A 21,461-nucleotide genomic window follows, 5' to 3' on the forward strand; every position below is an offset into this window, starting at 1 on the left:
TAAATATGTATCTATTCAAAAAAAAAAAAAAAAAAAAAAAGTCCTTTACAGCAGCTGTTGATTTTGACTCCAACAGTACATTTTAAAAACATTTTACTATGGCCAGTGCCGTGGCTCACTAGGCTAATCCTCCACCTGCAGCGCTGGCACCCCGGGTTCTAGTCCCGGTTGGGGCGCTGGGTACTAGCCCTTGTTGCTCCTCTTCTAGTCCAGCTCTCTGCTGTGGCCCAGGAGGGCAGCAAGGATGGCCCAAGTACTTGGGTCCCTGCGCCTGCATGGGAGACAGGGAGGAAGCACCTGGCTCCTGGCTTTGGATCAGCGTAGCACCGGCCGTAGCGACCATTAGGGGAGTAAACTAATGGAAAGAAGACCTTTCTCTGTCTCTCTCTGTCTATAACTCTACTTGTCAAATAAAAAAAATTAAAAAAAAAAAATTTTTACTAGGGGCTATGCTGTGGCACTGGCATACCATATGGGCACCGGTTCTAGTCCTGGCTGCTCCATTTCCAATCTAGCTCTCCGCTAATGGCCTGGGAAAGCAGATGGCCCAAGCACTTGGGCTTCTGCACCCACGTGGGAGACACGGAAGAAATGCCTGGCTCCTTACTTTGGATCAGCCAACTCTGGCCTTTGCGGCCATTTGGGGAGTAAACCAGCAGATGGAAGACCTCTCTGTCTCTCCCTCCCACTGTCTGTAACTCTGCCTCTGAAATAAATAAATAAAATCTTTAAAAACAAACAAATAAAAATTTTGCTATAAAAATTTAAAAGAACAGTATAATACGAAAAGGCACATCTTTTAAAATTCACACAAAAAAACTTAGGTTCTACCTTACAGAAACACTTTACAGAGGCTGCACTGTGGAGCAGTAGGTGCTGCCACCGCCTTTAAAAACATAGCAATCCATATGGGCGACTGCTCGAGTCCTAGCTGCTTCACTTTTTTTTTTTTTTTAAAGATTTATTTATTTGAAAGGCAGAGTTATAGACAGGCAGAGGCATTGAGAGAGAGAGGTCCACCATTCACTCCCCAGATGGCCACAACGACCGGAGCTGCTACTTTACTTCTGATCCTGTTCCCTGCTAATGGCCTCAAAAGGAGAAGATGGCCCAAGTGCTTGGGTCCCTGCTACCCACGGGGGAGACCAGGAAGAAGCTCCTGGCTTCAGACCGGCTCATCTCTGGCTGTTTTGGCCATCTGGGAAGTGAACCAGCGGATGGAAGATAGATCTCACTGTGTCTCTCCTCTCTGTGTAACTTTTTTTTCTTTGACAGGCAGAGTGGACAGTGAGAGACAGAGAGAAAGGTCTTCCTTTTGCCATTGGTTCACCCTCCAATGGCCGCCGCGGCTGGCGCGCTGCAGCCAGCGCATCGCGCTGATCTGAAGCCAGGAGCCAGGTGCTTCTCCTGGTCTCCCATGGGGTGCAGGGCCCAAGCACTTGGGCCATCCTCCACTGCACTCCTGGGCTATAGCAGAGAGCTGGCCTGGAAGAGGGGCAACCGGGACAGAATCCAGCACCCTGACCGGGACTAGAACCCGGGGTACCAGCGCCGCAGGCGGAGGATTAGCCTGTTGATCCGCGGCGCCGGCCCTCTGTGTAACTTTTGACTTTCAAATAAATAAATCAATCTTAAAAAAAAAATAAAAAGATGGAGCTGGCATGGTGCCATAGTGGGAAGAGCTGGTACTGCAGGGTGCCTGTCCTGGCTGCTCCTCTTCTAGTCCAGCTCTCTGCTGTGGCCCAGGAGGGCAGCGAGGATGGCCCAAGTACTTGGGTCCCTGCGCCTGCATGGGAGACAGGGAGGAAGCACCTGGCTCCTGGCTTTGGATCAGTGTAGCGCTGATCCAACATAGCAGTTCTATGCTATGACCTGGGAAAGCACTAGAAGATGGCCTGGGCCTTGGGCCCCTACATCCTCATGGGAGACCTGGAAGAAGCTCCTGGCTCCTGGCTTCAGATCGGCCAGCCGTTGTGGCCATTTGAGGAGTGAACCAGTGGATGAAAGACTTCTCTCTCTCTCTCCCCGCCTCTGCCTCTCAGTAACTCTGCCTTTCAATCAAACAAATAAATAAATAAATAAAAAAGAAAAGAAATGCTTTATAAGCTGACTTGAGACAACTGTTCCTATGTTCTAATTAAATTTTAAAATACGCTCTCTTTTTCTCCATCTCCTGATCTCTGTCTCTTGAGCTCTCTCTTACATTCTCCTTCTCTTTTTCTTTCTTTGCCTTTTCCCTCCGGTCTGTTGGGTTTCCCCCAATAAACTCTTTCCCTTACAAAAAAAATAAAACATAAAATTAAAAACACACATCTTCACCAGTTACATCATCCACTGTACTCCCTGGCATCATATGAATGCTTTTTCACGTTGAAGAAATCAGCCTTCTGCTAAGACTGGGTAGGAACAATGACACCTGGAGACTGAAAGAATACCTTGCTTTACACACCACTGCAATTGTGCAAAGACATCAGAAAGAAGGACTTCATTCAAAGCTTCATAAAACTGCGTAAAGACGTCACAAATAGCATAAAGTGCGTGATTGCAGGTTGTTGTCATCCACTCAGATTTCTGGAGAAACAGTAAAAAGATAATGTTCAAAGTTAGCCACTCTCCCCACAGGGAAACAGACTGCTGTGTACACTTCTGGCAAACTGTTCTGGCAGGCAACCTGGTGATCCACATCAGTAGTCTTTAAAATTCCACACCCACTGACTGTGCAGTACCACTTCAAAGAATCGATCCTAAAATACCCAAAGATTTGTGGGCACAGGTTTACGAACAGGGTGGCGTCTAGTCTACCAAGTAAGATGCCGCTTTCTCATATTTGAGCACCTGGGTTGACGCCTGTCTCTGCTCCTGCCTCCTGCTAATGAGGACTCTGGGAGCAGCAGAGTCCCTGCCACTCACGTGGGAGATGTGGATGATGTCCCCATCTCCCAGCTTCCTCCGAGCCCAGCTCCAGCTCTTGTGGCCATTTAAGGAGTGAACCAACAGATGGGAGCTCTGTCTCTGTCTCTCCACCTCTCGAACAAAAAAAATTAAAATAGAATGTATGAATAAAGATGTTTACCACAATGGCATTTAAACACTGAAAACAGATACAACTTAACGCCAACCAACGTGTACATTAAATTAAGTACATCCAGGGCGAGCACTCAGCCATTGAGAGGCCACTCGGGGTTCCGGCATCCCACGCTCGAGTACCTGGGTCCAAATCCTGGCTCTGTTCCAGATTCCAGCTTCCTGCTGATGCGGTACCAGGAGGAACCATGTGATGGCGCAAGTATTTGGGTCCCTGCCATCCACATGAGACCCAAATTGAGTTCCTGCCTCCTGACTTTGGTCTGTTCAGCCCTGGCTGTTATGGGCATTTGGGGAATGAACCAGCAGATGGGAGACTTCTCTCTCTCAAATAAAGTAAGTAAATAAAATTAAATTAAGTATATCCATATGATAAAAAATATGAAAGAGCCACTGAAAATGATGCTTATGTTTTACTGATCTGGAAAAAATGAACACGAGATGACGCTAAATACACCTTACACTAAGAGCTCAATATTAAACACGCTCTGAAGTCACCAGAGAAAACATGCATAAAGATACTTGTAAAACCAGGGGAAAGGAAAGGACTGCCAGGCATATGCCAGAAGTGGAAACCAGAAAGGAAAAAAGTAATAGGCTCAGTTACTTAAAAGCTAAAAATTTCCATATTGGAACACAGGTTTGAGTACGGGCTGCTCTGTTTCTGATCCAGCTCCCTGCTAATGCGCCTGCAAAGCAGTGGAAGATGGCTTAAGTACCTGGGCCCCGGCCACCCACGTGGGAGACGCAGGTGGAGCTCTGGGCTCCTGCCTTCAGCTGGGCTCAGCTCCAGCCATTGCAGCCATTTAGGGAACAAACCAGCAGATGGAAGACCTCTCTCTCAACCTTTCTTTCCGTGTCTCTCTCTATATATATAACTCTGCTTTTCAAATAAATAAATCCTTGAAAAAAAAAACAAGCTAAAAATTTCCCAAAAAATGGAAGAAAAATAACAAAGTGGGTAAAATAATCTGTAATTTATGTAAGGATATGCCACATTCTTTCTATACTTAAAAACTCATAAATCAATACCAAAAAGATGAAAAACTCAATAGGTAGGCTCAGGTCAACGCACAGATGAGAAACAAAGTGACTGACACCAGGAGTAAAATCTGCAACATCGCTAGCACATTTTATTTTAAATGCTTCTTTTTTTATTGCATCTACTTGACAGGTAGAGTGATACAGACCGAAGTCTTTCATCTGGTGAATGGAGACGATGCTGGCAAACATTAAGCCCTACTAAAAACAAAAAAATGAGTTATGTATTTATTTACATGGAAGGCACAGTTGTTGGTGGAAGGGGGTTCAGAGAGCCGCCTGCAAGACTGGCCTCCTGTATGTGCGCTGGTTCATGTCCGGCAGCTCCACCTCTGCTCCAGTTCCCTGCTATTGTGCCTGGGAAGGCAGCAGAGGATGACAGAGTGCTTAGGTCCTTGCTGCCCATCTAGAACACTTGGAGGGAGTTCTGGATCCTAGCTTTGGCCTGGGCCAGCCTCGGCTGTTTTGGGCATTTGGGGAGTGAATTAGCAGACATGAGCTCTCTGCCTTTCAAATAATAAATCTCTAAAAAAAAAAAAAGTGTGTGTGTGGGGACTAATATTTGCTAGCATTGTCTCCAAGGTCGACCTCACTAAAAACCCTAGTGGGGCAGACAGCTCACTTCCTGGTGGCTGACAACATGCAGTGTGAACAGAGCAGCTAGGGTGACCACCCCAGCCTTCCCGAACTGGCAGCACAATGCCCGGAGCCAGGGGCAGGCCGTGGTGGCACCGGGTCTCACTCTTTCCCTGGCAGGGGGTTTCTTAGCACCAGCTGGTACCAGTGGAAGAGGGAAAGGATGCTTCTATTTTTTAAATTAGTCAATTAATTTCAAATTATAAATTAATTTAAATTAATTGAAAGGCAGAGAGACAGAGAGCTGCCATCCACTGGTTCACTCCTCAAATATCAGCAACAATGAGGCTTAAGCTGAGGCCCAAAACAGGAACCCGGAACTCAATCCGGATCTCCCGCAGGACACAGGAACCTCAGCTGCCTCCTGGGGCTGCATGAGCAGAAAGCTACAGTCAGGAGCCAAAGGTAGGCACTGAACCCAGGCCCTCTAATACCACCACTGGGCCAAACGCCTGTCCCTGTGATTAAAACATATCTTGTGTGCTCACTATTTAATTCTCTGGGTAGCTGATGACACAACCCCTAGAGGCAGACGCAGGCACCCGGGCGCTCCTCCGCGGTGGTGTCCAGGAGGTGCCGCAGGCATCGCTCACCTCCGACTGCTGCTCAGGGAGTTTCATGTTGTCAAAAATCCGAAACACGATTCTGAACAGGTCCTGCCACCAGTGCTTCTCAAACGTGTGGCCGTAGCTCTTCATGATCTCGAACATGACCGTGAGTCCCCTGCAAGAAACATGGGCAGACACGGTACAGAGAGTGGGGGGTGTGTGGGGGAGACAACAGAGAAGAGGGTGGAGAGAACGGCAGGGCGGTGAGCAGGTGCCGGGCGTCTGTGGGGAAGAGGCCACCAGCCAGGGCCATGTTACCTTGTCCGCACATCCAGCTTGCACCTATTAATGATGCAGGAGAGCTCAAACAAGATGGGGAACCAGCCTCGAACCCAGACTCGGTCGCCAGGGGCCACGTTCATGTCGTCACTCGTGTATTCTTGTAGCACCTAGAAGACAGTCACATCTCGGATGTCGACCAAGCAAGCAGGAGGCAGGAACTGTACAGGGATTAAGGCCCCACACACTTCCTCTCAAAGATCTCCGGTTAGCAAGGGAACAACAGAGAGTGCCAACGGGACAGACAGTCCCCTGGCCAAGGGCACAGGGCAGTCTCCCTGCCAGAGCCTGAGGATGTGAGCTTTAGAACAAGTTGTTAGGCAGATCACAAACTGAGAAAGGCAAGGAAGGTCAAATACCCAGGGTGACTCAGCATCTTAGGTATTTCTGGACGTTACTACAGTACACGTTACTCAAACACCAGGAACAGCAGCAGTCACTACTTACTGGGTGCCTGTGACAGGCCAGGAACCGTTAAAAGTTCTCACAGCAGTCTCCAGTGGCAGCCAGACACGATCCCATTTTACAGATGAGTAAACTGAGGTAACTAAGAGCTACAGTAAGCTGCCCAAGGCCATGCAGCCAGGGAGGAGCAGGCTTTTCAGTATGGACGCGAAGCTCTTCTCTCTGCCTTATCTCTAGGATTTCCACCTGCCTGGTCGGTAGCCTCACTTGAAGTGGTACTGAAGTTTCTTTATCTCAGGTTAGCAGACATTAGGCAACCTCTCTGGTCCAGTTACCTCCCCTGCACAACTGGATGCAATTACCCATGCCGCAGGTCTGACTCGGGAGTAAGCACACGAACACAGGGAAACACCTGCAGCGAGTGGTGCCGGGCGAGCTCTACGTACTCGGTCAGCGCCGGCTGTCAGCACCCGGCCCAGCGGCCAGCGCAGGGACTGCACTGTCATCTCAGAGGTGCACGGTTGGTTCTCCAACAAGCATCTCGGGAAGGATCTGCGTGGCTGCAGCATACACAGCTGGGATCTGCGTGGCTGCAGCATACACACCTGCACCCAACCCAACGTGACCGCTGTGCAACTCTGTCATCTGGGCCAACAGTATGTCTTTAGAAAGAGGAGACACAACAGAAGAAGCCCAGGCATTTGCAGAAGAAACTAGAGGTAATTTCTAAATATGAGTTCGTAGGTGCATGACAATGGCAGAACGTGAGTTCCTAAGAGGGAGGATTGTTTTCTTTCAAATTGAAACGTTTAGCTCTCTGAACTCTGCCAAAATACAAGATCTAAAGTGTGATTACCGTCCACAAAAACAATCTGTGGAACATTCAGACAAAGTTCAGTATGGGGCTGGCATCGCGGCACAGCAGGTAAAGCTTCTGGTTCAAGTCCCAGCTGCTCCACTTCTGATCCAGCTCCCTGCTAATGGCCTGGGGGAAGCAGAGGCAGATGGCCCAAGTGTTTGGGCCCCTGAGACCCACATGGGAGACCTAGATGAAGCACCTCGCTTTGGCCTGGCCCAGCCTGGCCTTTGTGACCATCTGGAGAATGAAATCAGTGGATGCAAGATCTCCCTCTGTGTCTCTCCCTCTCTCTCTGTAACTCTTTCAAATAAATAAATAAATCTTTATATAAAAAAAGTTCAGTATGTATAAAATCAGTAATTTCTTACACACAACAAAATGAAGAGGTACAATCCCTGCAAAGGTAGCATTCTGGCCAGTGCTGTGGTGTAGTGGGCTAAGCCTCCACCTGTGGCACCGGCATCCCATGTGGGTGCCAGTTCATGTCCCGGCTGCTCCACTTCCAATCCAGCTCTCTGCTATGGCCGGGGAATGCAGTGGAATCTGGCCCAGGTGCTTGGGCCCCTGCATCCACGTGGGAGACCTGGAAGAAGCTGCTGGTTCCTAGCTTCAGATGGGCACAGCTCTGGCCATTGTGACCATTTGGGGAGTGAATCAGTAGGTGAAAGACCTTTTTCACTGTCTCTCCCTCTCTCTGTCTGTAACTTTACCTCTCAAAAAAATAAATAAAATCTTAAAAAAAGAGAAATAAACAGGAAGAAATAGCCTTCTCTTTTTTTTTTAAAGGCAGCGTTCTGAGGTAAACACCTGGTTCGGGGCAGACACACATTTCTCAAAGTGTAGCTGGAAAGCTTGTGGTTAGGGTTTTCTGCCCCACGACTCATTTTCTGTTCACTGTTCACATGGACAAGAGATGAAAAACGCACCCGAGGCCTCTCGGAGACGTATTTGCCACAGAAGCGGATGAGCCGGATGGCTTCCATGCTGGTGTCGGGGAAAGCAGCGTTGCAGGCAAACTCCGACAAGCACTTCACAGCGTCCTGGAAGGAGTCGATGGCTGCAGGGAAGTGGTGCTGGAAGATGTTTGCTGCGGGAACACATGGCGCATGTCTGGTGAGACCCGGATTCAAATGGGAACTGAGACACACACACACACATACATGGCACGCGTGTCTGGTGAGACCCGGATTCAAATGCGGATTGAGACACACACGCGCACGGGCGCACACACACACACACACACACACACATATACATGGCGCATGTTTGGTGAGACCCGGATTCAAATGCGGATTGAGACACACGCGCACACACACACACACACACGGCGCATGTTTGGTGAGACCCGGATTCAAATGGAGATTGACACACACACACACACACACACACACACACACGGTGCATGTTTGGTGAGACCTGGATTCAAATAGGGAGACAACCACATACACATGCATGGTGCATGTTTGGTGAGACCCGGATTCAAATGGGGATTGAGACACACACACACACACACACATACATGGTGCATGTTTGGTGAGACCCGGATTCAAATGGGAACTGAGACACACGCACACACATACATGGCACATGTTTGCAAAGACCAGGATTCAAATGGGAATTGAGACACACGTACACACATACATTGCACATGTTTGGAAAGACCTGGCTTCCGAATGGGGATTAAGACACACACACACACACACAAACATACATGGCACATGTTTGGAAAGACCTCGATTCACAATGGGGATTGAGAGACAGATACACATACACAGAGTACATGTTTGATTAACACTTAGATTCGGAATGGGGGAATGAGACACATGCACACACAGAGACATGGCACATATCTGATATTCAGTAAGGGGTCTGAGAAACGCACAGGGCACACGTCTGATAACAGATTCAGAATGGGGCTACATCCCCCCCCAAAGAAACGATTATCTTTGTGGAAATGTAAGCATGTTAGCATGTGTAGAAGACAGCTCCTCTCGTTAAATTATTCCAGGAGGGAAACAGTGATTACACTTTGGGTCAAGCTGCTTTCCTGAGCTAAAGGAATGATGTGAAGACCCAGGTCTCCACCCACTCAACATCTATGGAGGGCTCACAGGATCTCCCGGAGACCACACAACCACAGGTGGGCCCAGGCTCTCCTGCTCAGGCCAGGGCACTCCGCACTCTCTGGACTAGGCTGCCTGGAACATGTTCTGGCTCTACCACTTCTAGCTGTGTGAGCCAGGCAAGCTGTTCTACTTTACCTTTCTGCGCCTCAGCTTCCTCTTTGGTGAAACGGGGGAGGGTGGCAGTCAGTTCTCGTTATTCAGGGCACTCATGTTCTACAAAGTTGCTGTGAACAGTGATTCAGAGAAAACTAAACCACTGCTGGCCACGTAGGATTAGGCTTCTGAGAAACTCTAGTCATAACTTTCACCACTAAATCAACAAATAACCTTGTAGTGCACGTGTTTCTCTTTAAAGACTCTGAACCGGGAAGAGCACCAGAATATGGCCCAAGTGTTGGGGTCCTTGTCACCCATGTGGGAGACCCCGAGGAAGCTCCTGGGCTTCAGCCCGGCTCAGCCCTGGCCACTGCAGCCAGCAGATGGAGGATCTCTCTCTTTCTGTCTCTAACTCTTTCAAAATACACAAATTCTTAAAAAAAAAAAAAAAAAAAAAAGACACCGAGTTTAATCTACTTGGCTAAGGCACCACCACAGAAGTCACGCCAACAGCACTCTGGCTGCTGCTGCAGGAAGTGCATTGAGCACAGGCACCTCCTCCGTGACACCCATCACAGCCCTGCTAGCACACGCACTGGGCTCAGGGGCCGTGACAGCACAGCAAAGTCTCCACCAATCACAGAGCAACGTCAAACAGCAGAAACGGCAGCCCAGCACCTGACAGGCTCCGCCTCGGCTGGGAACATGCGCCTCGCGGGGTTCCAGTTTGTTGCTGCTTTGTGCGTGCATGTGTTGGCAAATAATCGTGAAAACACGAGTACCGGCTTGGGTAACAGCAGTCTAGTCGGGCAGTGACCTTGCAAACACAGGATTCATCAATGAGGCGGACTGCGGTTCCTTTGTGGGCTTTTGCGGGACATGATTAGGACGCGGCTGGCTCCGTGACAGCAGAGCTGCAGCAAGGGAGACCCTGGAGGCGGTGAAACGCACCTAGCAGAGGCGCCGTCGCTCTTGCAGACCTGCCTGTGGGACACCAGGCCCGGCACAACAGAGGCACTTACTGACGATGTGGCCCGTGGTCTGGAAGGCCAGCTCCACGATGTTCCCGTCGTGATCGGAGGCTGCCTGGTGGAACACGGCGAAGATGTTTTTCCAGCCAGAGCGGATGTTGGCAGCCTGCGAGTTCACCATCTGGGCGATGCAGCGGATCACCATGTCCCGGATGGTCGGGGACCTGAGGGGGGAATGGGACAGCTGGGTCATCTGTGCCAGCGGGTGGGGAGAAACGGACACAGCTCATCCCCTCGAAGAGTGCTGCAAGAAGAAAAGCATGCGGCTGGCACTGCGGCACAGCGGGTTAACGCCCTGGCCTGCAGCGCCGGCATCCCACATGGGCACTGCTTTGAGTTCCGGATGCCCCGCTTCCCATTCAGCTCTCTGCTATGGCCTGAGAAAGCAGTGGAAGATGGGCCAAGTCTGCCTGGTTGGGAAACCTGGAAGAAGCTCCTGGGTCCTGGCTACGCATTGGCACAGCTCCAGCCGTTGTGGCCATCTCGGGAGTGAACCAGAGGATGGAAGACCTCTCTCTCTCTCTGTCTCTGCCTCTCTGTAACTCTGCCTTTCAAATAAATAAATAAATCTTTAAAAAAAAAAAAATCTGGCCCCGTGGACCAGAAGGCTGGAAAGAGCCTGCATCTGCTGTCACAATGTGGACCCCAGGGCCAAAGGTGGGCCTGTCCACATCTGGCTTTGGCACAGTAGGGGCTGGCACTGTGGTGTGGTGGGTTAAGCCAAAACCCCATGTGAGTGCCAGTTTGTGTCCTGACTGCTCCATTTCCAATCCAGTTCCCTATTAACATGCGTGGGAAGCAACAGAAGGTGGCCTAGGTACTTGGGACCCTGTCACCATGTGGGAGACCGGATGGAGATCCAAATCCCTAGTACGGCTTAGCTCAGCAATGGACACTGTGACCATCTCGGGGAGTGAACCAGTGGAGGGAAGACTCTCTCTCTCTGCAGCTCTGCCGCTTGGGCCATCTTCCACTGCTCTTCTATCTTCCACTGCTGTTCCAGGAACATAAGCAGGAAGTTGGATCGGAAGTGGAACATTCAGGACTCAAAACAGGTGCTTTTATGGAATGCTCGCACTGCAGGCAGCAGCTCAGCCCACTGTGTCACAAAGTCGGCTCCAATAAAATAAATCTTCAAAAAGAAAAGAAAACAAAAAAAAGGCACAGTAGCCTTTTGATTTAAGTCATTGGTCAGTTTTTCCGGGCCAAAACATTTTGACTAACACACTCATAATTCTAACATCCAGAGATAACTGTTATTAAATTCTTAGCATGTATCCTTTTAGATTTTTTGAGCAGGAATTCATGATAAATATATACACATGGACTGGAGAATACATACATAACTTAAGATATGATATTTTGGGACAGGTGTTGTAGAATAGCAGGTTAAACCTTTGCTTACAATGCCAGAATCCCATATGGACACCAATTCAAGACCTGGTTGTTCTGCTTCTGCTCCAGCTCCCTGCTGATGCACCTGGGAAAGCAGTGGAAGATGCTCAAGTGCTTGGGCCCCTGCACCCACGTGGGAGACCCAGAAGCAGCTCTCGGCTCCTAGCTTCAGCCTGGCCCCCCACAACCATTGCAGCCATTTGGGAATGAACCAGTGGTTGACAGATCTCTCTCTCTCTCTGTTACTCTGCCTTTCAAGTAAACAAGAAATAAATCTTAAAAAAAGATGTAATATGGGCCGACACCGTGGCTCACTAGGCTAATCCTCTGCCTGTGGTGCCAGCACCCCGGGTTCTAGTCCCAGTTGCTCCTCTTCCAGGCCAACTCTCTGCTGTGGCCCGGGAAGGCAGTGTAGGATAGCCCAAGTGCTTGGGCCCTGCCTCCGCATGGGAGACCAGGAGGAAGCACCTGGCTCCTGGCTTCAGATCGGCATAGCGCGCCGGCCGCAGCGGCCATTTGGAGGGTGAACCGATGGAAAGGAAGACCTTTCTCTCTGTTTCTCTCTCACTGTCTAACTCTGCCTGTCAAAAAAAAAAAAAAAAAAAAAAAAAAAGATGTAATATTTTAAATTTAATTATTACAACACAAAGCCTGACGATACAAAGAATGCCCTATTTTCTGAAAGAGCTGCGAGGTGGAACACAGTTATCACTTGAATATATGCAACAGATTAGCATACATGTTGGTAACCTTCTTTTTTGACAGGTAGAGTGGACAGTGAGAGACAGAGACAGAGAGAAAGGTCTTCCTTTTTTCCATTGCTTCACCCTCCAATGGCTGTTGCGGCCGGTGCGCTGTGGCCAGCACACTGTGCTGATCCGAAGGCAGGAGCCAGGTGCTTCTCCTGGTCTCCCATGCGGGTGCAGGGCCCAAGCACTTGGGCCATCTTCCACTGCACTCCCAGGCCACAGCAAAGAGCTGGACAGGAAGAGGAGCGACCGAGACAGAATCTGGTGTCCCAGGTGGAGGATTAGCCTATTGAGCCGCGGCGCCAGCCTTTGGCAACCTTTTAAGACATACATGATTACAGGGGAATTACCATCTCACAAACAGCAATAAATGTGTGTGTGAATCACCTACTGCTTCTATAGCACTACTGTGGAAGTCATCTGAGTGCTCCTGGCTTTGCACACGTGACTTTCCAATTTCATCTGGCTTAGCACAGCATGCGTGTCTGTCTGCTGGGCCCAAACTAACGGAAAACAGGAAGGAAGGCCACTCAGAGAAGGCAAGGAAAAAGTCAAACACAGGGTTAAAAATCAGCTAAAGTCCATGACGCGAATACGCCACCTGCAGATAACACAGGACTGACAACAGACCGAGGTTATCTCAATATACGGAATGACGGACTGTACAGTCCCCTCCCCACGGGGAATGCGCAACACTTTTGCACAACTCTACAAAGTGGGTGTTGCCTGACTGTTAAAAGTATATACGATGACAGTAAAAGTTTGGGAAAATGCAGAGGAGACATAATAAAAGTTTTCCTTTGCCTGACGGTATGCATGTCCTGTGCAGAGGTGTGCCAGGGGCCTGAAGACATAGTGCGTTCCATGCAGAGGTGTGTCAGGGGCCTGAGGACACAGTGCGTCCCATGCAGAGGTGCGTCAGGGGCCTGAAGACCCAACACGTCATGTGCAGAGGTGCATCACGAGTCTGATGGGTGTCCTGTGCACAGGTCCTCGCAGGCCTGACAGGACAGGACGTCCTGTGCAGAGGTGGCTCAGGCCTGATGGTGTGGAATGTGTATCACTGTGTTACACTGTCCAATTCTATCATCTGCCCTTTTTACTTCATTATTAAGCATTACCCATGGTGTGAACTTCGAGAACACTTTCAACAGTCATACGACATTCCCTTTGTGGCTGTACCAACATTTAAACATTTGGAAATGTAGGTGGGTGAAGTTTTTGTAAAAGCTATTTTGTGGCACTCACATCATTTTGTTCTATTTCAAAGTAACCTATTTGGAAAGTTTATATGAGTGTGGAATTACTAAACAAAGGACACAAAAGGTTCTTTTGGAAAGAATATCACTGAAACACAGTTCTGCTGACCGAGTCTGAGAGGGTGGCAGCACATGACTGGAAATTCAATCCAAATGCCAGGTGGGCGGCAGCAGGACAGACAGGGAAGGGCTTGGGGCCAGGGGCTGAGGGTCTGCAGCCTTCATTAGCTGTGGGCAACTGCTTAGCCACAGGGGGCCTTGGCCTCCTCCGGCACTCTGCAGGGTGCTCCCAAAGGTGCATTTGCTAAAATCAGGGGTGACGCAGACTAGAATAGGCTTATCTTGGCTCTCTTAAAATAAGCAAGAAGGCAAAGAATACAGACTCCAAGAGAAAGAGTGACAATGTCACACAGACTTCTCTATCTGTCAAAAAAAAAAGGCAACAGAGTTAGACAGTGAGAGAGACAGACAGAAAGGTGTTCCTTCCATTGGTTCACCCCCCAAATGGCCACTATGGCTGGAACTACGCCAATCTGAAGCCAGGTGCTTCCTCCTGGTCTCCCATGTGGGTGCAGGGGCCCAAGCACTTGGGCCATCCTCCACTGTCTTCCCAGGCCACAGCAGAGAGCTGGATTGGAAGAGGAGCAGCTGGGACTAGAACCTGGCACCCATATGGCATGCTGGCGCCGCAGGGGGAGGATTAACCTAGTGAGCCATGGCCAGCCCCTGTTGCCTTTCTATTCGCTGTTCCAATGGTGCACTGCAGCCCAGGGCCTTCCAGCTCGTGGGCTTTCCTTTTCTTTGCCATCAGGGGCACCCCTTTCAGGGGCGGAGCAGACACTGAGGGTCAAGCCCGAGAGTCCCCCCTTACCCTGCCAACTCACTGGCAGATGCTGCTGGCTTCTTCAAGCGTGCACAGAATCCAAGCCACCACTGCCACTCACGCCAAAATCTGGACAACGACAACGGCCCCACCTCATCAGGTACTTCTCATTTCCCACGGCTTAATGCAGATGAGCGTTGAAAATATGTCAGCCCATTTCATGTCTCAGCTTAAAATCTTCCAACAGGAGGCTGGCTTAGTGGGTAAAGCCACACCACCTGCTATGCCAGCATCCCCTATGGGCGCCAATCCATGCTCTGGCTGTTCCACTTCTGATCTAGCTCCCAGCTAATGGCCCAAATACTTGGACCCCTGCAACTCACATGGGAGACCCAGAAGAAGCTCCTGGCTCCTGGCTTCAGCCTGGCCCAGCCCAGGCTGTTGTGGCCATCTAGGGAATGAACTAGAGATGGAAGGTCTCTCCATCTGTAGCTTTTTTTTTTTTTTAAAGACTTATTTATTTATTTCAAAGGCAGAGTTAGAGAGGGAAAGGCAGAGAGACAGAGAAAGAGAGAAGAAAGAAAGAGACAGATAGACATTACTCTTCCATCTGCTGGTTCACGCCCCAGATAGCCATAACAGCCAGGGCAGGGCCAGGCTGAAGCCAGGAGCTTCATCCAGGTCTTCCACGTGGGTGCAGGGGCCCAAGTACTGGAGCCATCCTCTGCTGCTTTCACAGGTGCATTAGCAGGGAGATGGGTCAGAAGTACAGCAGCTGGGACTCCGACCAGTGCCCCTGTGGGATGCTGGCACTGCAGGCGGCGGCTTAATGCAGTGCACCACAGTGCTGGCGCCAGTAGCTCAGACTTTCAAATAAATAAATAAATATTAAAAAAAAAAACAACCCTTCCGGCCAGTGCCGCGGCTCAATAGGCTAATCCTCTGCCTGCGGCGCCAGCACACCAGGTTCTAGTCCCGGTTGCCCCTCTTCCAGTCCAGCTCTCTGCTGTGGCCCGGGAGAGCAGTGGAGGATGGCCCAAGTCCTTGGGCCCTGCACCCCATGGGAGACCAGGAGAAGAGGAGAAGCACCTGGCTCCTGCCATCGGATCAGCGCGGTGCGCCGGCCGTGGCGGCCACTGGAGGGTGAACCAATGGCAAAAGGAAGACCTTTCTCTCTGTCTCTCTCTCTCACTGTCCACTCTGCCTGTGCAAAAAAAAATAAAAATAAAAAAATAAAAAATTCTTCCAACAGCTCGCATCCCACAGAGGGCAAACCAAGGTGCTCGCTCACAATAGCTGATGGTTCCACAGTGGACTGGGAGTCTCCTACCAGTGGGAGGGACTTCATCTTGGACATCCAGACTTGTTCATACCACCCCTGCTAGACTGGCCTCCTCAGGCCCCTTAACCAAGCCACTCACCTGCTATCACAGGACTTTTGTTCTCGCTTGTCCCCCTATCATCACACTCCTGCCAAGACAGCAAATGGCCGGCCACTCTGGGGTTGCTCCATACGTGGCTCAGGTCTCACCTAGGGGTCACCCGACCAGACCCACTGTGGCTGACTACTCTGCATGAAGCACAGCTCCCGTTGCTGCCCCTCCCCTGCAGTGCGACACTCTTCAGAGCACCTGTCACCGCTACCCTGCCCGTTCCACCAGAGCACCACAGGGCGCACGTCTCATTTTATCATGGAGAGAAATTCAAACACACGGAGTGACACAGCGCCACAGTGTCTGAAGACAGTGTGAGGAACTCCGCACACCCAGACCCAGCTGCAACCAGGATCAACTCAAGGCCCAACAAGAACAGGGATTTTTAAGTTGTCTACACTTACAACAGAACCTAGCGGAACAAGGCCTCCAGAAACACAGGCAGGTGAACACGGTCAGGCTGCCTGCTTCAGAGACGGGACCTCTTGTCGCCTCCCCAGGCAGTTAACGCGGGCGGCGTCACTCCTGTCTTGCTGGAGGAAGCTGCCGCAGCAGTTCTCTCTCCAAGCTCCCCCGGCACCAGCCCCAGTGAGGGCCCTGGCAGACGGCTGTGGGTCACAGCAGCGTCACCTGTCCTCTGGGAAGGCTTACACACACACCCTCGTAAGGAGGCCGAGGGGCATCGCAGTCTGCTCTTGCTGCTGGTTTCCACCACAGCGCAGCGGGGTCAGCAGCCACAGGGCCTCTGAGGCCCCCAAGGGGAACCTGACCAAGGGTCTTCCAGAGATGCGCACATACCTGTTCTTCTTCATGATGTGCTCAAAGGGCCTCAGGAAGTCTTTCTGGAAACGGAAGTTGGCTAATTCGCCCTTTTCAAGGAACTTCATGGAGAGCTGCCTTAACGAGTCCACAGCAAAAATAGCCACATCTTCATTGGGGTTACAGCCAACCTGAGCAAGAACAGACGTGAGGTGAGACAGGCACAGGTGACAAGCACAGCCACTCCACAGCAGGGTGGACAGCCCGCGGCTGAAACAGGCGGCCTGGGGAACACACCCGGGGGAGAGGAAATGTCGGTTCTTGGTGATGATCTGCCCGGTTTCACTTAAGGGTAATGATGAAAGGTCAGGATTATACATTTACGGAGAAATACTTTCACAAAATGTGATATTTAGTTTTCAAAAAATTATAAAACACAACACAAAACTTACTACCTCCGTCATTTTTAAGTACACAGTTTAGTGGTGTTAAGCATATTCACACGGCTGTGCAACCCATCGTCAGAACTCTTCTCATCTTGCAGAACTCAAAGTCTATACCCATTCAACTCCCACTCCCACTCCGGGTGCTACTGAATACGACCCAACTGCACAGGAGGGTCAAAAGCCTCCAGTCCACAGAGAGCCCTTCCAGCCTTTCCCAACGCCTGCCCCTCGTTACAAATGAGGTATCGTCAGCCTTGAAGATTCCGGAGAAGCACTGGGGCTCCTCGGTCTCCTTTCTGGGCTAAGCGCTGTGGCACAGCAGGTTAAGCTGCTGCTCAGGAGGCCACATCCAACATCAGAGTACCTGGTTCAAGTCCTGGCTGCTCCGCTTCCAGTCCAGCTTCCTGTTAATGTGCACCCTGGGAGGCAGTGCATAATGGCGCAGGTGCTTGGGTCTGCCCACGTGGGAGACACAGTGTTGTGGCACAGTGGCTTAAACAGCCTCCAGTGAAAACAGAGTCCTAAAATGGGGTAAAGTTCAAGTCCCAGATGCTTCACTTCTGATCCAGCTCCCTGCTAATGAGCCCGGGAAAGCAGTGGAGGACAGCCCAAGTGCGTGGGCCCCTACCAGCCTCAGGGGAGACCTGGGTGGAGTGTCTGGCTCTTGGTTTCAGCCTGGCTCAGTCCCAGCTGTTGCTGAGTGAAGCGATCATGACATACTGTAGTTCAGGTCACAGGGACTGGCTGCCAGGGGTGGGGAGTTACGGTTTTGCACGATGAAAATGGTCTCGGGCCAGCACTGTGGTGTACTGGGTAAGGCCATGTGTCAACATCCCATGTGAGTGCTGGCTTAGTTGGCTGCCCACTTCTGATCCAGCTCCTTGCATTAGCCCCTGGGAAAGCAGTGGAAGATGGCCGCAGTGCTTGGGCCTCTGCACCCATGTGGGAGACCTGGGAAAAGCTCCCAGCTCCTGGCTTCACATCAGCCCAGCTCCAGCCACCATGACCATTTGGGGAACGAACCAGTGGATGGAAGCTCGCTCTGTAACTCTACCTTTTTGTCTTTCCCTTAAAAAAAAAAAGATTTGTTTTTTATCTATTTGAAAGGCAGAGATAGAGAGAAGGAGAGGCAAAGAGAGAGATTCTCCATCTGCTGGTTCACTTCTCAAATGGCCACAATGGCTGAGGCTGGGCCAGGCCAAAGCCAGGAGCCAGGAGCTTCTTCTAGGTCTCCCATGTGGGTGCAGGGCCCCAAGCACTTGGGCCATCTTTTGCTGTTTTCCTAGGCACGTGAGCAGGGAACTGGATCAGAAGTAGAGCAGCCAGGACTTGAACTGGCGCCCATATGAGATGCTGGTTTCTGCCTTTCAAATAAAACAATAAATAAATCTTTAAAAAAAAAAAAAAAGAAAGAAAGAAAAAAACCCTCACAAAACCAAACAGTCCCACAGATCTGCTGCCTAGCAACGTGAATGTACTTAACACTACTGGACCACACACTTAAAAATGGCCATGCTGGGGGCTGGCACTGTGGCACAGTTGGTTAATGCCCCGGCCTGAAGCGCCAGCATCTCATATAGGCGCTGGTTCTAGTCCCGGCTGCTCCTCTTCTGATCCAGCTCTCTGCTGTGGCCTGGGAAAGCAGTGGAAGATGGCCCAAGTCCTTGTGCCCCTGCACCCGTGTGGGAGACCTGGAGGAAGCTCCTGACTCCTGGCTTCAGATCAGCGCAGCTCCGGCCATTGCAGCCAACTGGGGAGTGAACCATCGGATGGAAGACCTCTCTCTCTCTCTCTCTCTCTCTCTGCCTCTCCTCTCTGTGTAACTCTGACTTTCAAATAAATAAATAAAATCTTTAAAAATAATGGCCATGCTGGTAAACTTCACGCTGTGTGTATCTATCATAATTAATAATCTGTGAAACAAACCAAGACATTATTATCTGTATTTCTGTGAGTAGATATGTACGTAGGTACAGAAAAAATGCATGGGAGGATGTGCACCAAACGGATGGGAACACAGCTTTGGGCAGGGCCAGCTGTGTGCAGGGAGGTGCTCAAGGGCCTTTTAGCTACAATTTCTTTAAAAGGGAGGGTGTCCATGTAATACTCATGTAACTAGACATTAATAAGGAGAGTTTCCCCTCCCAACACTCCGGTGAAGCAGATGCTTCAGGCACATGCACCCACGGACTGCCGCTCTGCTCAACCCAGGCCACAGCACCTGTGCTCTGGTTCAGAAGAGCATCCTGGGGGTGGTCACATGACCCAGCCTGCAAACGGGCACAAACTTACAGCTGCACTCCAAACCCATGGGAATCTCACGTGCACCAGTTTACAAGGGGAAGTAGAAGATCACCCACAATGATGGAAAGACGGGAGAGTCCCAGAGCGAGCAACTAGATTTTAACTGCCCTCATTAGATGGAATGGACGTTAGTAGCACAGGCTGACAACCTCAAATTGCCTAATCACTGCCAGCCAGGCTCTGGCCCAAGCTGGCCCGTAAGTGGCTCTGGACAAGACGACTGCCAGTGAGAAAAGCAATTTGTACAAACTGATGAGTCCCCTCCCAAGACAGCAGTCCCGCCGAACCCGGGAGCTGGATTTGGAAGAGTTGATACAAAATTTGGAAAAGCACGTTTGGATTGTTATTCCTGAAAGAATCTTTGAGGAACAGATGCGTAATATCTGCTCTAGCTCAGCTGTCAGAGGTGTGGACAAGAAAACAAGCTTTGGTAACAGGAAGGGTTCACGTTTTCTTGGGCAAATTCACCTCAGTAATTCCAACTGTCCACTAAGACTCCACGTGGCTAGAACTGGGGAACACGATGCCAAGTCGCCTGCTGACTGCAAGGCAGAGCGTTACCATTCGCTCAACAGACAGCTCGGGCCCTGCGGCTCTCGCTCCTCTCGGACGGCTCCCACCCGAGGGAAGCCTCCCTGACCGTGCATCTCAAGGATCTCACACACTCCATGGCTGCACCCCTTCCCGGCAGTTACTTGATCAGAACATGTGGGTGAAACCCCCACAGATGGGGGCCTCATCCATCCACCGCCTGACACAGGTGCTCAGGGGCTTGGTCCAACAGACGGTGTACCTCAATGAGTGGATAAGACCACGTTCCGACAACGGCCCTTCTCAGTGGGTGCTCCATTTCACGGTGCTAGCACCTGCCTGTGAGAGCCAACGGGACCCAACTTCCCTACTCCATATCTGGTGACATCATAAAGCCAGCCTGAAATTGGCCATGGAGGGGTATTTCCCCACAGAAACTGGCAGATGCCACAAAGCCAGTGACCAGCACCCCACTGATTATTCTAAGAGCACACAAAGGGCGGGCTACCTCTCTCCTTCTCTTCAGTGTAAAAGATCTGTTCTCTTTGGGATGAACTGCTTTATACTAGCACTGTATTTTTAAAAAATATGCATTTATTAATTTGAAAGGCAAGTGATAGAGAGAGAAAGGGAGGGAGATACAAAGAGAGCAAGAGAGAGATAACTTTCAGCTGCTAGATAACTCCCAACATGGCAGCAATGGCCAAGGTTGGTCCAAGCTGAAGCCAGGAGTTGGGAACACCTAGGTCTCCCATGTGGATGGCCAGGGCTCAAGGACTTTGGCCATCATCTGCTGCTTTCCCAGGCACATTAGTAGGGAGCTGGACTGGAAACAGAGCAGCCGGGTCTTGAACTGGCACTCTGATATGGGGCACCAGCATCACCAGGTGGTGCCTTAACCCACTACGCCACAATACTGGCCCCTCACTAACACTATTTTTAAATGTCTGTATTATAACTTGTCATCTCCAGGTCTGGGGGATTTCCTTAAGATCGTGCAATGTGTTTTGGTAGGCAACAGTGTCATCACGCTAATGAATTTCCCTCAAGCAGCAGATGACATCACAGATACATACACACATACACACGTATATTCTGACTGCTTTTTCTTCAAATTCATAAAGTTGTGGTAGAATGCATGCCTCATTTTTAATATATTCAACATATGTGAGTAGATAGCTGACTCTACAAAAATGAAACCTCTAGAAGAGAAAAAAGTTCATTCCGTGTGAGTTTTATCCATCCTCCTGTCAAGTGTCCTAGCTCCACAGGGAAAATTAACGCTAGGCACTAAAAACAGGGCCAGTTCTTTCTCGCTTCTCTCTGTTTTGGATTTAGTTGCCTGCATTTTTTCCCATTTTCCCCGGTGCCAGGTTACCTTATTGAAGTGATCTCCGACCACGTGCCATATGCGGGACCACTGCAGCCGGATGCGGTTCATGTTGTAGTACGAGATCTCCACGATCTTCTGCAAGCTGAACATGCGAGGGTGGTGGGGGGAAGCCAGTTCATCCATGGACACAGCACACAGCCAGCGGACAAAGTCAACTACAGGCCAGACCCAACAACACACGTGAGGCCTCGTTAGTAAGTCAGA

At 50.3% G+C, this 21,461-nt stretch overlaps 1 protein-coding gene across 5 annotated transcripts in view; it reads right to left on the bottom strand.

The window, feature by feature from the left end:
- The window catches only part of ARFGEF2 (ARF guanine nucleotide exchange factor 2), a 116,311-nt gene that overhangs the window by 20,242 nt on the left and 74,608 nt on the right, over positions 1-21,461 (bottom strand). For 3 of the 5 annotated variants that reach the window (XM_051844942.3, XM_051844941.3, XM_051844943.3), the window contains 7 exons: positions 21,243-21,412; positions 16,623-16,774; positions 10,157-10,329; positions 7,839-7,999; positions 5,628-5,758; positions 5,355-5,484; positions 2,436-2,571 (listed from right to left, as the gene is read on the bottom strand). In XM_051844942.3, coding sequence (XP_051700902.2) covers positions 2,436-2,571; positions 5,355-5,484; positions 5,628-5,758; positions 7,839-7,999; positions 10,157-10,329; positions 16,623-16,774; positions 21,243-21,412 — 1,053 coding nt within the window. The remainder of the gene's footprint in view (positions 1-2,435; positions 2,572-5,354; positions 5,485-5,627; positions 5,759-7,838; positions 8,000-10,156; positions 10,330-16,622; positions 16,775-21,242; positions 21,413-21,461) is intronic. The other 2 variants (XR_016215797.1, XR_016215798.1) reach the window with 1 other exon arrangement.

The sequence above is a fragment of the Oryctolagus cuniculus genome, chromosome 11 (genome assembly GCF_051225735.1).
Source record: "Oryctolagus cuniculus isolate XC-2025 breed Fujian yellow rabbit chromosome 11, ASM5122573v1, whole genome shotgun sequence".
NCBI lineage: Eukaryota > Metazoa > Chordata > Mammalia > Lagomorpha > Leporidae > Oryctolagus > Oryctolagus cuniculus.